At 41.1% G+C, this 13,315-nt stretch overlaps 1 protein-coding gene across 4 annotated transcripts in view; it reads right to left on the reverse strand.

The window, feature by feature from the left end:
- The window catches only part of AK5 (adenylate kinase 5), a 279,572-nt gene extending 266,912 nt beyond the window's left edge, over positions 1–12,660 (reverse strand). Inside the window, exons 1-3 of one of the 4 annotated variants that reach the window (XM_004026008.5) lie at positions 12,069–12,660; positions 7,317–7,503; positions 475–642 (exon numbers count right to left, since the gene is read on the reverse strand). In XM_004026008.5, coding sequence (XP_004026057.4) covers positions 475–642; positions 7,317–7,503; positions 12,069–12,128 — 415 coding nt within the window. In that variant the 5' untranslated portion in view covers positions 12,129–12,660. The remainder of the gene's footprint in view (positions 1–474; positions 643–7,316; positions 7,504–12,068) is intronic. The other 3 variants (XM_019020048.4, XM_063703462.1, XM_063703433.1) reach the window with 3 other exon arrangements.
- Positions 12,661–13,315: the final 655 nt, after the last annotated feature.

Genomic DNA, 13,315 nt, shown 5'->3' on the forward strand with positions numbered 1-13,315 from the left:
GTTTAGAAAACTTTCTTTTTTTCTTCTAGAAATAGAGACTCACTAGGTTGCCCAGGCTGGACTCCTGGGCTCAAGGGATCCTCCTGGCTCAGCCTCCCTACTAGCTGGGACTACCACCACATTCAGCTCTCAGAAAACTTCAATTGGCTCAGTTATCTGTGATCAAGATTAAATAAATAAAACCACAGGACAATAAATCTTGAAGGTATTACTTTCGATTCATTATAGAGAATTTCTATGACCTTTTATTGGGAATCTATGAAAATGCAATAGGCATTAGATTATATAATTATAACAATTTCTATTTTATTGAAACTTATACTAAGAATATTTACATTTATTGTCCCTTGAGCTTTTGTTTCTATTGCTTGTCATTATCCAACTATTTGCACATAAATGATTTACTTTTTTGAAATGTAAATATATAAACAAAGGTAGCAACGGTATGAGAATTTTTGCTTTCTGTCCTCATACCTATAACGAGAATGATTTTTGGTCGAGGTCTGGTAGGATCAAAAACCTCATACTCCTCAATCAACTCTGCAGTCTCAGAGAGATCCGTGTCACTTTCTATGGAGAATTGATGGATTGGAGGGAGCCGGTCATACCGCCGATATGGAAAGTTTGAGTTTTCAGGCATTACTGCAAAAGAGTAAGATAACTTTGAAAAGGAAAAAACACCATAATAAAACACTCTTCACACTTAAACAATTAGTAAAAGCAATTTTAAAATTCAATGGGTTTGTTTTTTTCTTAACTGGAAGAAGTCTCCCTAAGTGGTCAGCAGGCTTTATCGTAAAGGGTCAGATAGTCAATATTTTGGGCTTTGAGAGCCGTGCAGTTTCTATTCAACTTGGCCATGGTAGTATGCAAGTGGTCATAAACAATATAATAAACAAATGAGTGTGCCTGTGTTCCAATAAAACTTCATTTATAAAAACAGGCAGTGAGATGAACTTGGCTCATGAAACTTTGCCGCCCTCTGCCCTAAGAGGAACCTTCTCAGATACTGCCTAGTCTTGTTTGGTAGGTTGTATACATCGTGGCCTCTGCAAATGGTGCTCTCTGGAGTTATGTAGTACATAACCTTCACAAGCATATGCAGCTGCCTGTCCATAAAGCTAATGCTTATATATTGTGTGTTTCATTCATTCAACAAATATAGATAAGCTGCTTACTACGACCCAGAAATGCTACTGTGGTCCAATGGAATGGCTTGGTGGCATAATGAATAAAAAATTAAGGTACTGTCACGGTCAGTAGGACGGTGCAAACAATTCCTACAATTGGAATATCTTGTAACATCATCTAATTTTACTTTATCAATTTACTTATTATTTTTAATCTACTTGATTAAAAGATGTAAAAGTTTAAGTTTGTATCTACAATGGCAACAAATATTTGCTATTTATTGCCGTTTATAACATGCCAATACGTTAGTGTGTTAAGAGTAATTTGGCGTAAGAATAAGATGTAGACCTGTCCCTTCAGTGCTTATAAACTAGAGCTTATATGTTTATATCTTATAGCTGTATGAACACCAGCCACGATAAGTGTTAAAATGAATATCTCTCTGATAAGCACCACGGTAATTTAATGAATTACATTTGGGCTGCAGTGGTAAGAAAGGACTTGCAAAGGAGGCAGGACCTGAACTTTGAAAGACAAGCACAGGTGATGAAATGCAGGAAATATAACCCAGTTGGTGGGAACAGTAGAAAGACTCTGAGTCAGAAATTCAAATGACATACTCAAAAGGACCGGAAGACAGGGCTGGCAAGTCCAAACCAGGGAGATGGTCTCAACCTGTTGTCGATATATAGTTTATGGCTCCCTCTTCTTTACCTCAGGGGTCAGTATTCCAGGAGGCACAGAGAAGCACTAACTACCCAAAAGGCACTTGCACAAAGCAAACAGGAGGCCACCTGCCCTTCCATGAGGAATTCTGCTAAGATGACTACTGTATCTTAGCATGGCATAAGGCTCACATCTCCTCCCAGGGATGTTGATCTGTTAGAACTTTCCATTCTCTGTTGATACAATAAATAAGGCCATTGACCACGGACCCACTAGATTCATTTTAGCTTCATGAAAAGCACTGGGTAGTCTGCAGATGACAGTAGATCTCTAATAGAAAGAGCTGGGAAGGGCTACATCAGGAAAAGCACCAACAACAGTATCCTATTCTGCCTTGAAATTTAATCAGTTCATCCAACATTAGACAAAATTCAAAACATTATTCTTGATTACTTTCTTTCCTCTCTCTGCACATCTACTCATAAGACTTTATTTGCAAAACATATACCAAATGCATATGCTTCTCTCCATCTCTACTATCACAACTCTTCCCAAGCCATCATCATATTTTACCTGGAATATCACAATAGACTATTTACTGATCTACCTGCTTCCATGCTCGCCACCACAATCAACTGCCTGAAATGTTCTTCCCCTGTTGCTCCCATGGCTGACTGCTTCTTGTCATTGACACTTTACCTTAAAGGCCACCTCCTGCAAGAGGACTTTGCTGACTTCCTAATCCAGTGCAGCCTCCTAGTGGGTCTCAGGGACATCACTCTAATGCTCTGCACAGCATCTACTTCACCATCTGAGAGTTTTTTCATTTATCCATTCATTCATTGTTTGTCTTCTCCTACTGGATTATAAGTTTCATGAGAGCAGGGGCCTTACCTACGGTCTGGAGCTCTGTATCCCTGGGATCTAGAACTGTGCTTGGCAGATGGTCAGTGTCCAATAAATATTTGTTGAATTAGTAATAAAAAGAACGTCTTACTGAAATAGTTTCCCATAGAGAAAACTCAGAAGATAAAATGGGTGGGCAGAGCGTGGTTCAATGTGGAGGTCCCTGAATCCTTTACCATGGTAAAGGGTTTAGCTTTAATCTAGTAGAAAGCCAGTGGAGGATTTGCAGGGGAGGGTTGGTAAGAGGAAGGAAACAATGGAATGAAATATATGTTTTAGGAAGGTTAATCTGCTAGTTAGAATGAATTGGAGCAGGGAAAGACTAAGAGCAGAAAAAGTAGCAGCTAGGTGGCTGTTAAAGTAATCAACAGATGAGAAATGAAGGCTTAGGCTAGAGTGGTAGCAGGGGAAATGGAAATGGATGGCCAGATCTGAAGGATATGATTAGGGTTGGAATATGAGAAATGAAAGGAGGTGACAGTTGAAAAACAATTTCCAGGTTTCAAGTCTAAAAGGATAAGGACCATACTGCATTTCATATAGTATCTTTCTGCTCTCTCTTTTCTGCTCCAGCAATATTGGACTTCTCTCATTCCTGACCAAATTACAGCCTCTTTGTCTGCCTCAGGAAATTCTCTTCTCTGTTCCCTGGCACAATCTCTTTCATCCTTCTCTAGCTAACACACACTTAGCTTTCTGCTCCAAGTATAAGCACATCACCTCTTCCAGGAAGCCGACCCTGAACCCCAAGCTAGATTAGATTCAGCCCTTTGTTAACATGGTTAATTCCTTAACCTATGATTTTCCTATAGTGCCATTGTGCTCCTGCTTATATTTCTACTGTTTGATTTCACTGCTGGACTGTAAGGTCCCCAAAGGAAGGTGCCATGTCTGTTCTTTCCTGGTGGTTGTATTTTCAGTCCTAAAAGAATGTCTGACACATAGTAGTACTCAATAAATGGTTAATTTATTGCCCAACTGACTTACTGGCTGACTTCATGGAAACAGGAAAAGAAGTAAGTGCTGGTTTTGAAGTAAATATAGTGTGTTTGATTTTGGACATGTTGAATATAAGATAATGAGATATTCTGGAAGACAGGCTCTATGAATGTTTGGGGTTATGGGATTAGAACTCTTATTCACAGATAATTATTCAATTGTATGCATGTGGCAGAAAGAAAGGGATGCTTACCTCATATTTAATGCTTTAAAGACAGTCAGCCAATAATTTAATCCTTGCTTTATCATATTTTAACTTAGGAAAGTAACTTGATTAGATGATGAAAATGTTTCATTTCACAGAATAATTTTTCATAGTAATAACACATTAACATAGCTATGGCAATATTTTTTCAAAAATGCACGAATCACTCATTTCTAGAAATAATCAGTATGCTTTAAGATACTGGGCAGTTAGCAATTTTGTTGAATGTAATAAACTATTCCACACATTACAGCTAAAACCTTCAAAGCACAAATGAAGAAAGCATTTCATGAAACAGAATTGTATTATTACAGGACCAACCAGTTTAGAAATCATTTTCCGTTTTTTTAGCATACCTTTCAGATACAAGACTGTGTGATGCAACACTCTTACCACCATAGGTATATGAAAAGTTTGTATCTGATGATTAACTAAAAGATCCCTGTGTGGGAATTTTGGTAAAGTATCAGTAGGTATGGAGAACCTAAAATTAACATGCAATCTTATTTTAATGAAAATTAAGCCTACATTTTCCATTCTTGTTTTAGCTTATCCTGCTAGATCAGGAATTCCAAACTCACAATTTGTGTACCCAATATAGCCCCACAGATGTGTTTTGTTCAGCTGAACATTTTTACAAAATTCGTACTTGACTTTTTTTTTTTTTTTTTTTGAGACGGAGTCTCTCTGTGTCTCCCAGGCTGGAGTGCACTGGCACGATCTCAGCTCACTGCAAGCTCTGCCTCCCGGGTTCACCCCATTCTCCTGCCTCAGCCTCCCGAGTAGCTGGGACTACAGGTGTACTTGACTGTTTTTAAACAATGACTGTTCTCTCTAGTTCTGCTCTCTAGTTTGGCCACAGTCCTTACCATTCTCTATTGACGCATGCCTATCTTCTGTGTCCAATCATAGTATCAAATAGAAGCACCAAGATTTCATTTTGTTGCAGTCACTTTTACACCCAGTCAGAGCAGCTTTCCGACTAAGTAGATGTCATAAGTTCTTAGATTTAATTTTTAAAATGTATACCTGAGGTTTATTAGTACTTTAAGGTTTAGAAAGCAGATCCCCATATTTACCCCCTTTGATGTAACAAAAGTATGGGGTATGTATTTAACAGGGAGCCAGACATTAAGTATGACGACACTCTGGGAAGTAAGCTTCCCGTATGTTGGGGATGTGTATGAACTGTTCAAGCCCCCAAATTTTCATTTATTCACTAAAGCAGTAATGTATTAAGTTGTGTGCTGCAGCAGCAACTGGCTAAAGATACAACCATGAGTACCTGCTGCCCACAAAGAGGGCACATCTAAGCTGTGTCTGCACAGTTTGGAGTCCTAAACTCCAATTCCGCTCATTTGCTACTTTGTGTACCAGGCTGTTCTCAGTGAACCAGAAATCCTGCTGATTTACAAAGCGTGAACTTTATACCTGGGACTCTGCTTGGTTATCAAGCCAGAAAGTGGGTCTATGAATAGATTGTATGGTAAGAGAAAAATCTCTTTGGTATTGTAAGGTTTCTAAGGGTCAAATCAAAATATTTGGTGCAAATTTGATTTAGTAAGTATATAAAGACACAACCTTACCTTAGGACTTCCCATAGAATGTAACCACATGGCTATTTTGTGCTGAGTGTTATTTTACCTCCTGCCTATGTAAGATGGACAGTGGTGAGAGACCGTGTACAGTAATGGGATTAATTGCTCTCTAAGACTCAGAATGTTAATCTTATTACCTTATAGTCACATCAAAAATTTTCTATTTCTCTGTTTTTTGGTCCGTTATAACATTTGAAAGTTTCTAAAATTAGTTTTAAATAGCAGTTTCAGACATCTCATTACTTCTCAGCAGCAGTGGGAAATTTGGTCAGAGTCATATCATTGACTTCTGCACGAATGGTGAAGGACTCTTTTCTTTAGAGATGTTTCTGAGGAAAAGCTATTTCTGTTTGCCTTCTTTTGCTTGTGTTCCTTGAAAATTAGCACACTATGGCTTTTTCCCACACTGCATTCAAATAAAATCTATGTAGGTCATGACTAATAAGGTTAAGCAACTAAGATTGCTTCCTGCTTATATTCATTGCAGATAGAATTGTCTCCATTTCGGGTTCTGTCTGTATAGCATAAACCTTTTGTTGTACAATTTCTGAGAATGGTTTCAGTTTTGAAAATATAATGATTTTGGCCACTAGAACAGAATTTAGTTCCCCCTGATTTGAACTGATTCTAATTTGCACATACTATTATACGTCTCAAATTCATCTAGAGCCTGAAAAGCTGGTTGGCTCATGTTGAACCCCTAATTTTGACAACCACATATTTCAGAAAGAGATCAAAACACCATAAATCTTCTCTAATGAACTGCGGTTTTTAGTTCTAAACAACTCCTAAAATTTAAACAAGTTTACTTCTCCAACTTCTTTTATAGCACCCAAATGCCTAGATTAGATTAATGTATTAGATTAATACATTGCATTCAGTAGATGCTTAATACACTTTTATTGAATTAACTAGTGTTAAAGTGAACTAAATATGGCCTGAGAAGGACTCTGTACCTCCATATTTGAATCTTTGTGGACAAACTGCAACCTAGCTTAATAGGTAGACGAGACTGAAAACCTAACTTAGGAGTATGCGCCTGTTAACAATAGCTGAGTCTTGGCTGATCCCAGCAGCTGTACTTCAACCATTCATACACTGCTGAGTGTTCAAACTGTGTTCAATAAGGCAAATGCTGAACCGTAACCAATCCAGCCATTCTGTACCTCACTTCCGATATCTGTACGTCATTTCCCTTTTTTTGTCTATAAATCTTCTTCCACCACGTGGCTGCGCTGGCTTCTCTGTGAATCTGCTGTGTTTCTGGGGGTTGCCCAATTCGTGAATTGTTCATTGCTCACTTAAACTCCTTTAGATTTAACTTGGCTGAAGTTTTTCTTTTATCACTAGTATAAACTTTACATGCATTTATGCAGATGCATTAATATGAACTCTGAACTTGGAAATATTAGTAAGCCAAATCTCTTTCTAGCTAATAAAAAATGCTGAACTGCTATGTAATAACTATCAATTATACCTGTATTCTATTCATTTATTTGGAGAAATCTTATTTGTAATTTTAAGGAAAATGTATGTATGGTTTGCTAATGTAATTTATTTTGCAAAATAATAAAGTCAGTAATAAAAAATTTCATTAAGCCTCTAGTGAATTGTTGGACAATGGTAGGTAATTTTGTTTGTCTTTTTATGGAAGTGATTAGAATTAGTAGCACAGAAAAATTAATCATGATCCAATGACTTCAGGCATTTGTAAACTCAAAAAATGAAATCACTGTGTATAGTCTATATGGCATGTTTTAAAGAGAATTGCTATAACTATAAAACTGTCTATTATTCTCCATATACATTACCATTTCTTAGAAAGGATCTCCGTGACTGTCCTCCATTTAGTGGAGGTAAGGTCTTCTTTTCCTGGCTTACAAATGTATCCCATTTCACCTTGTCACAGCCACCCAGTTCCTTTACTTTTTGTAAACAACTCTCCAAGTATTCTACTGGGTCTTCAGGCTTAGAACACATCAGTCCATTCAAAAGGCTCTGAAATATAACAAAATATGTACAAATAAAATATCTTTCAAACCCACCTTTGTTTTTTCTTTAATTTAATTTAATTAATTTTTTTTTTGAAATAGAGTCTCACTCTGCTGCCCAGGCTGGAGTGCAGTGGCACAATCTTGGCTCACTGCAACTTCCACCTCCTTGGTTCAAGTGATTCTCCTGCCTCAGCCTCCCGAGTAGCTGGTATTACAGGTGCACACCATTATGCCCAGCTACTTTTTGTATTTTTAGTAGAGACAGGGTTTCACCATGTTGGCCAGGTTGGTTTCGAACTCCTGACCTCAAGTGATCCACCCACCTCAGCCTTCCAAAGTGTTGGGATTACAGGCATGAGCCACTGCACGTGACCCCACCCACCTTTGTTAAAATAGTATTATGGCTCATCTTTGAATTCTGGTTGTTTTTTTCCTTTGCATTTGTCTTTTAATAAACAATTAGAGTTGAAATTACGATCTGATGGAGACATTAAGATAATCCCTTAAATTCTTGCCTAATTAGTCTTCAGTTCAGCATTCTCTGCCTCTTAAGCAATTCAGGCAACTACATAGTTTAAAATGGAAGAGCCATTCACTTCATCACTGTGAGATAAAATGCAGCATGTGAAAATGCCCCTGGTCATTATTTATCTCACTCCTACCCACCCTTTATGTCTCTAAGCCTCAGTTTCTTCTTTTATAAAATGGGGGTAATAATAAATACCTCATAGAGTTTTTTAAGAATTAAATAATTTCATATTTGTACAGTGCATATTAAGTGCTTGGCACATAGTAAGTGCCCAATAAACTTTGTTGGTTTTAGTTATTATTACTATCAGGAAGTCTTCTCTGAATCCCTAGGTTTGTCTGTGAACCCCTTCTTCTGTGTTCCTATGGTATCTAGCATAAAACATCATACTTGTCATTTATACTGAAACCATTCGGTTATGCAATAGTCTTTCTTCTAAACTATAAGCTCTTCAACAACACAGAGGGAGTCTAATTCATTTTTCAACCCCCAGATACTGATGCTTTCCCTGGCATTTGGTAGGTGCATATTTAACTGTTTTCCAATTGGAAAAAAAAAAATCCCTCAAAGCTCAAGTCTAACTGAGACTCAAAAAAATTTAGGTCTGAGACTAAAAAAAAAAATTACTATTTGACATAGAGTAAGTCACTACGATATCCCCTGAGATTCCAGAGGGGAAAAGACAAAAAAGCATGATCCCGCTATTACTTTTTTGGTTCATGGTGTCTGATGTGTCACTGGTACTAGATTCTAAAAACGCTACCAGTTTGGAAATGCTGATTCCTGGAAGCTGGACTGATGTGCAAAATATTTTCCTTTAGAGTATTTTATGGAAAATGCATAAAGGATTATTCTTATCAATATACATTGTTAGTATACAAAACACCCTTTGAAGGGCTGACATCTGTTTAAATACAGTATTTTATTTTCAATTATTTCCTGTGTAATTTCCTCAGAATGGTAGGCAATTCTCACTAGGTACATTTGTTTTCTGAAATCCTAAATAGAGTAAGCTAGAGTGTGCACCTCCATCAGCCAAGTTCAATTGCAGAGGGAGCAGAAAAAATTACCCGGGCATCCAATTCAGTTTGTTTGTCAAAATCTGTCCTATATACACACACATTGCAGTTGAGCTTCTCACATTCCTCCCATATGCCAAGCCAGTATTAGCCTCATTAATAAATAAAAGCCTCTGTGTCATATATTTATTTGCATACCCAGTGCATTCTCAGCCCTGTGCGACTTTATTATCCCCATTTTATAGATTAGGAAATCATGGCTCAGAGATATTAGTGATGGCTCTAGGTTACTCAACTAGAAACTCCTAGGCCCAGGATTTCAGTTCAATGTTTCCAATTCCAAAACCCATATGTTCTTCTCTGTACCTGTTGCAGAAACGTGATATGAGATAAAAGAAAACATGAGATTCTCTGTGCCCTCTGCAAAATGCCCTCTTTTTATCCCTACTATTGCCTGAAATGGGTGAACACACTCAATGACTCTTTTCTGAAAATATACATTTCCAGCGTCCTTAAACAATACTGGTTCACCAAAGGGCATTGATTTTAAAATGGGACAATGAGCTCCATTCCTTCACGGATAATTCAAATCTTTTCTTCTCATAGCCAGCCACAATCAGGGATTGAAGACAACCAGCACATATTATTGCTCAGTCTCTGAGTGAACCCTTTGAGACCTTGAATAATCTAATTTGACTTTCCACAGTATTCAGATTGATTGCCAAATCTCTGCTGTAAGCTACAAGATCAATATACACACCATAAGGTTAGCCAGAATTAAGAACTCATGACAAAATAATAAGAAAGTGGGTTTAAAAAAGTCTAAAACTGGAAACACATTTCAAACATGAACGTACCAGAGATATCCCATATTCCATTTAGCTTACATGATGTCTCAAATTAGGAAAAAATCTGAAAAGGTCAGTTAGATATATTTACTTGTCTGACAATACGTCAATACAATAATCAGTCAGTTTGTCTACAATAGCGTCTAAAATCCACAGCTGGGGCTAATGTCTTGGTGTTTAGTAGACAGCTAATTGTTAAACTTTGTACACCTAGAATATTGTGGTGGGCAAAATCTATTTTAAAAACCTAAAGTATTTAGTTTTACAGTCTACACTAATCACATGGAGAACTGCCAGATTTTCCTTCCCTCTTGAGCTGCGCATAGCACAGATTCGTCTTACTGAAGGATGTAGCCTTTGGAGGTCACCAGCAGTCTACTTCCATCTTCTCATTGTCCAGAAGTGAATCTAAGTCCATTACTGTATTTCACCCAAGCAAGTTGACTTCCTTTTCTGGGTGTGCATTATTTATCCCATTCATATGCAGAAAAGTAAATAAAAAACATAAAACCTTAACAAAAAGGCCTGCCATAACTTATTTGCATGCACAGTGTAGATTTTAATAAACTATCAAACTTCTCTGTGGTTACCTTCCACCAAGGAGGAAAAACAGTACCCACATTTACAAAGAAAAAAAGATGTACTATGTAGGAATTTTTGCAATCACGTGGTCCTCCTACAGATGTTTTTAATGATTCTTTTAGAAGCGTAGAAATGAAATATATCTCAGTAGTAATCTTTGTGAGAAAAACCTTCGCCTCTTAATTTCCATATTTACTTTTTGAAAATAAAAACAAAAAAAGAACAACTCTTAAGATTCCCACATATTCTCAAGACCTGTCCTTATGCAACACCACCTAATTATTTTCACGCAGGAGTAACACATTTGCTAGATTTGGGCTTCACATACCACGCTTGAGTTCAGTGAGTGGTTTACCTGGAAATCTTGACTTCAGATGACCTGAAAACGGTGGCTTATAGAGGTAAGAGAAAAGAAGATCTGTAATTATGGCAACCCATTTTAAAGATAGTTTAGGGAAACTGAGGCAAAATTATTTTCTCAAGTGGTGCTTTAAAATTCCTTTTAACAGAACAAATCCCCCAAACCGGGGGGAAAACCCTCATGACCTTTAGTTTACGATATCAGTCTATCCGTTTTCAGAAATGGGGAACGAGGTTTGCAGTGAATGGATTTCCCCTTTCAGAGCTCGCTTAGGAAGCTTGGCTTGCTTCTATTCTTTTCTCCTCCTCCCCCTACTTCAAGCAAAAGCACTTGAGATTCAGGAATGTTTTTAAATTCAAATACAAAGAGAAGGAAAGGAAGCCAAACGACCTGAGACAGGGGTTGTGGCTTAGAACAGACCAAGGTTCATTCCTCGAGCCTCCTCTCTCTCAGTCTCCAAGTGTCCCCCCATTGCCGGGTCCCGGTGCAGATGATGCTGTGCTGCGGTCTGAAGACTGAGCAACAGGAGTCCGCCCCCCTCGCAGCTCCCTCCCCGACCCGCTAGCTCCAGGTGGGTTGTCGAGCACTGGCGAAACCTGCGGCCCAACCCTTCCTAGGCAACGGAAAAAACGTGCTCAGGAGTTCATTCAGCGAAAGCGCAGAGCAAGGCTGGGGGCCTGTCGCCGGGGAGGTGGCACTTGATAGGTTGGGTTTTGCTTTTTGCATCTTCATCCCTGTCTTCCAAGCTGTCTCCAGGGAGGGCTGCCTTCGTCCACATTTCCTCTTTCCCCCAGGGGTTCCGACCCTCGACAAGCAGAGTGACTAGGGCTCTGGCTTCCTCAGTTTCGAGTCTTTACTCGCTGCTGGGCGACAGTGCAGCCACCTGACCTGGCCCTCGCCCCCAGAGAGTGCGGCCCGGCCGCGGTCTGCAGCCCACCCTGGGTGTCCACATCCGAGGGGCGCGATGGGAGCAGGCTGCTTTCAGAACCCTGCTGGAAGACTGAAACTTGATCTGTGAGATGCAGGCTTCTAAGCCCAGCCATCTGACAAGGACCCTGGCAACCCGCGGGAAAGGCGACTACCCTCGGGGGAGCGGGCGAGTGCGCTTCTGCAAGCTCCTTCATTACATGCCCCGTGTGGGGAAGGTGGGACGGGGCGCGGCTGCCTCAACCCGAACCCCTGAGATGCAGTCCCCGGATGCTACCGCCCGTCGGCCAGCTCTAGCCCTACCTCAAAAAGCTGAGGGATTTCCCTCCGGGCCAGATACTCCTTGGCATCGTTGGTGTTCATGGCTGTGCCGCGCGTGCCTTGGGGCGCAAGCGGGGAGGCTCCCGGGCTGCGGCGACCTGAGCCGGGGCTGAAGCTGGGGCTGGCAGAGTCCGCGCCGAGCAGCGGTGCAGCCCTCTTTCTCACGCGCACTCAGCTCAGCCTCTCCGCCCAGGCCAGGGACCCCCTCCGCCTCTCCCCGGGGGCTGTGGTCTCCGCGCTCCCGCCGCCCCCGCTTCGGTTCCAGCCCCCGAGCCGGAGCTGCAGGCGCCGAGCAGCTGTGCCGCGGCTTCCCGGGCTGCCAGGCAGCGCGGCCGCCAGGGGTGGGGCGCAGGGAGCGGAGGAGGGAGGACAGCGTGGCGAACGCAAGGCAGCAGCCGGCCCGCCTCTCCGGTTCAGCGCGCCGCGCTCCGCGCCTACCCGAGCCGGGTCTGCGGCGGCTGCCGGTCACGCTGCGCGGGCTGGCGCGAGGTGCGGAGGTGGGGGCGGGCACGCGCAAGGGGTCGTAGTCATACCCCTCGGTGCGGCACCGGCGCCAGAGCGCGACGCTTCACTGCGTGCGCCGCCCAGGGATGCAGCTACCGGGGACCAGGTGGCCAAGCGAACAGGGTCGGGGTCTGTAGGAACCTGCGACCGTTTCACTTCTCCGGACCTTGTACACACACAGACACACTCGCACGCACATACACGGTTACCTCCGGGTCCCCGAGGAACTCCCAGGAAAAACCTAATAGTCACAGGATTTATCATTTATTCCTAAGGTTACCGATCTTTCACTATAGGGAGCTGTGGGGAATGGGGAAAAGGGGATTCATGGTGGGGAATCCAACCCTTCAGATAATTTTTAGATCTTGAGTATCTCTATCCTTCAGGAAAGTTTTGCTAGCTGGTTTCGAATTTTTACCCTGTCGGTGTCACAAATCTTTATAGACTTTAGTATAAGACCTTAGTGTGAGCCTGAAATCCTAATCAACTGAAGGACTAATAAGTAGTCAACTAGTTAATTATCTCCATGGAGAAGAAGGGACAGTGGAGGAGAAAGGTGGGTGGTAGTGGAGAGCTAGAGATGCTTAAATTGCAAATGTGTTTAGTAGGTGGGGAAGGTGGGCATCATTAATTCGACCTGAAGAGTGTGCAGTCCGTGGACAGTGTCGTATCAGAGCACCCCTGGGGGAATATGAGTGAGTATGGGTGGGTGCGCTAAGGCATAA

This window comes from Gorilla gorilla, chromosome 1, assembly GCF_029281585.2.
Source record: "Gorilla gorilla gorilla isolate KB3781 chromosome 1, NHGRI_mGorGor1-v2.1_pri, whole genome shotgun sequence".
NCBI classification, from domain to species: domain Eukaryota; kingdom Metazoa; phylum Chordata; class Mammalia; order Primates; family Hominidae; genus Gorilla; species Gorilla gorilla.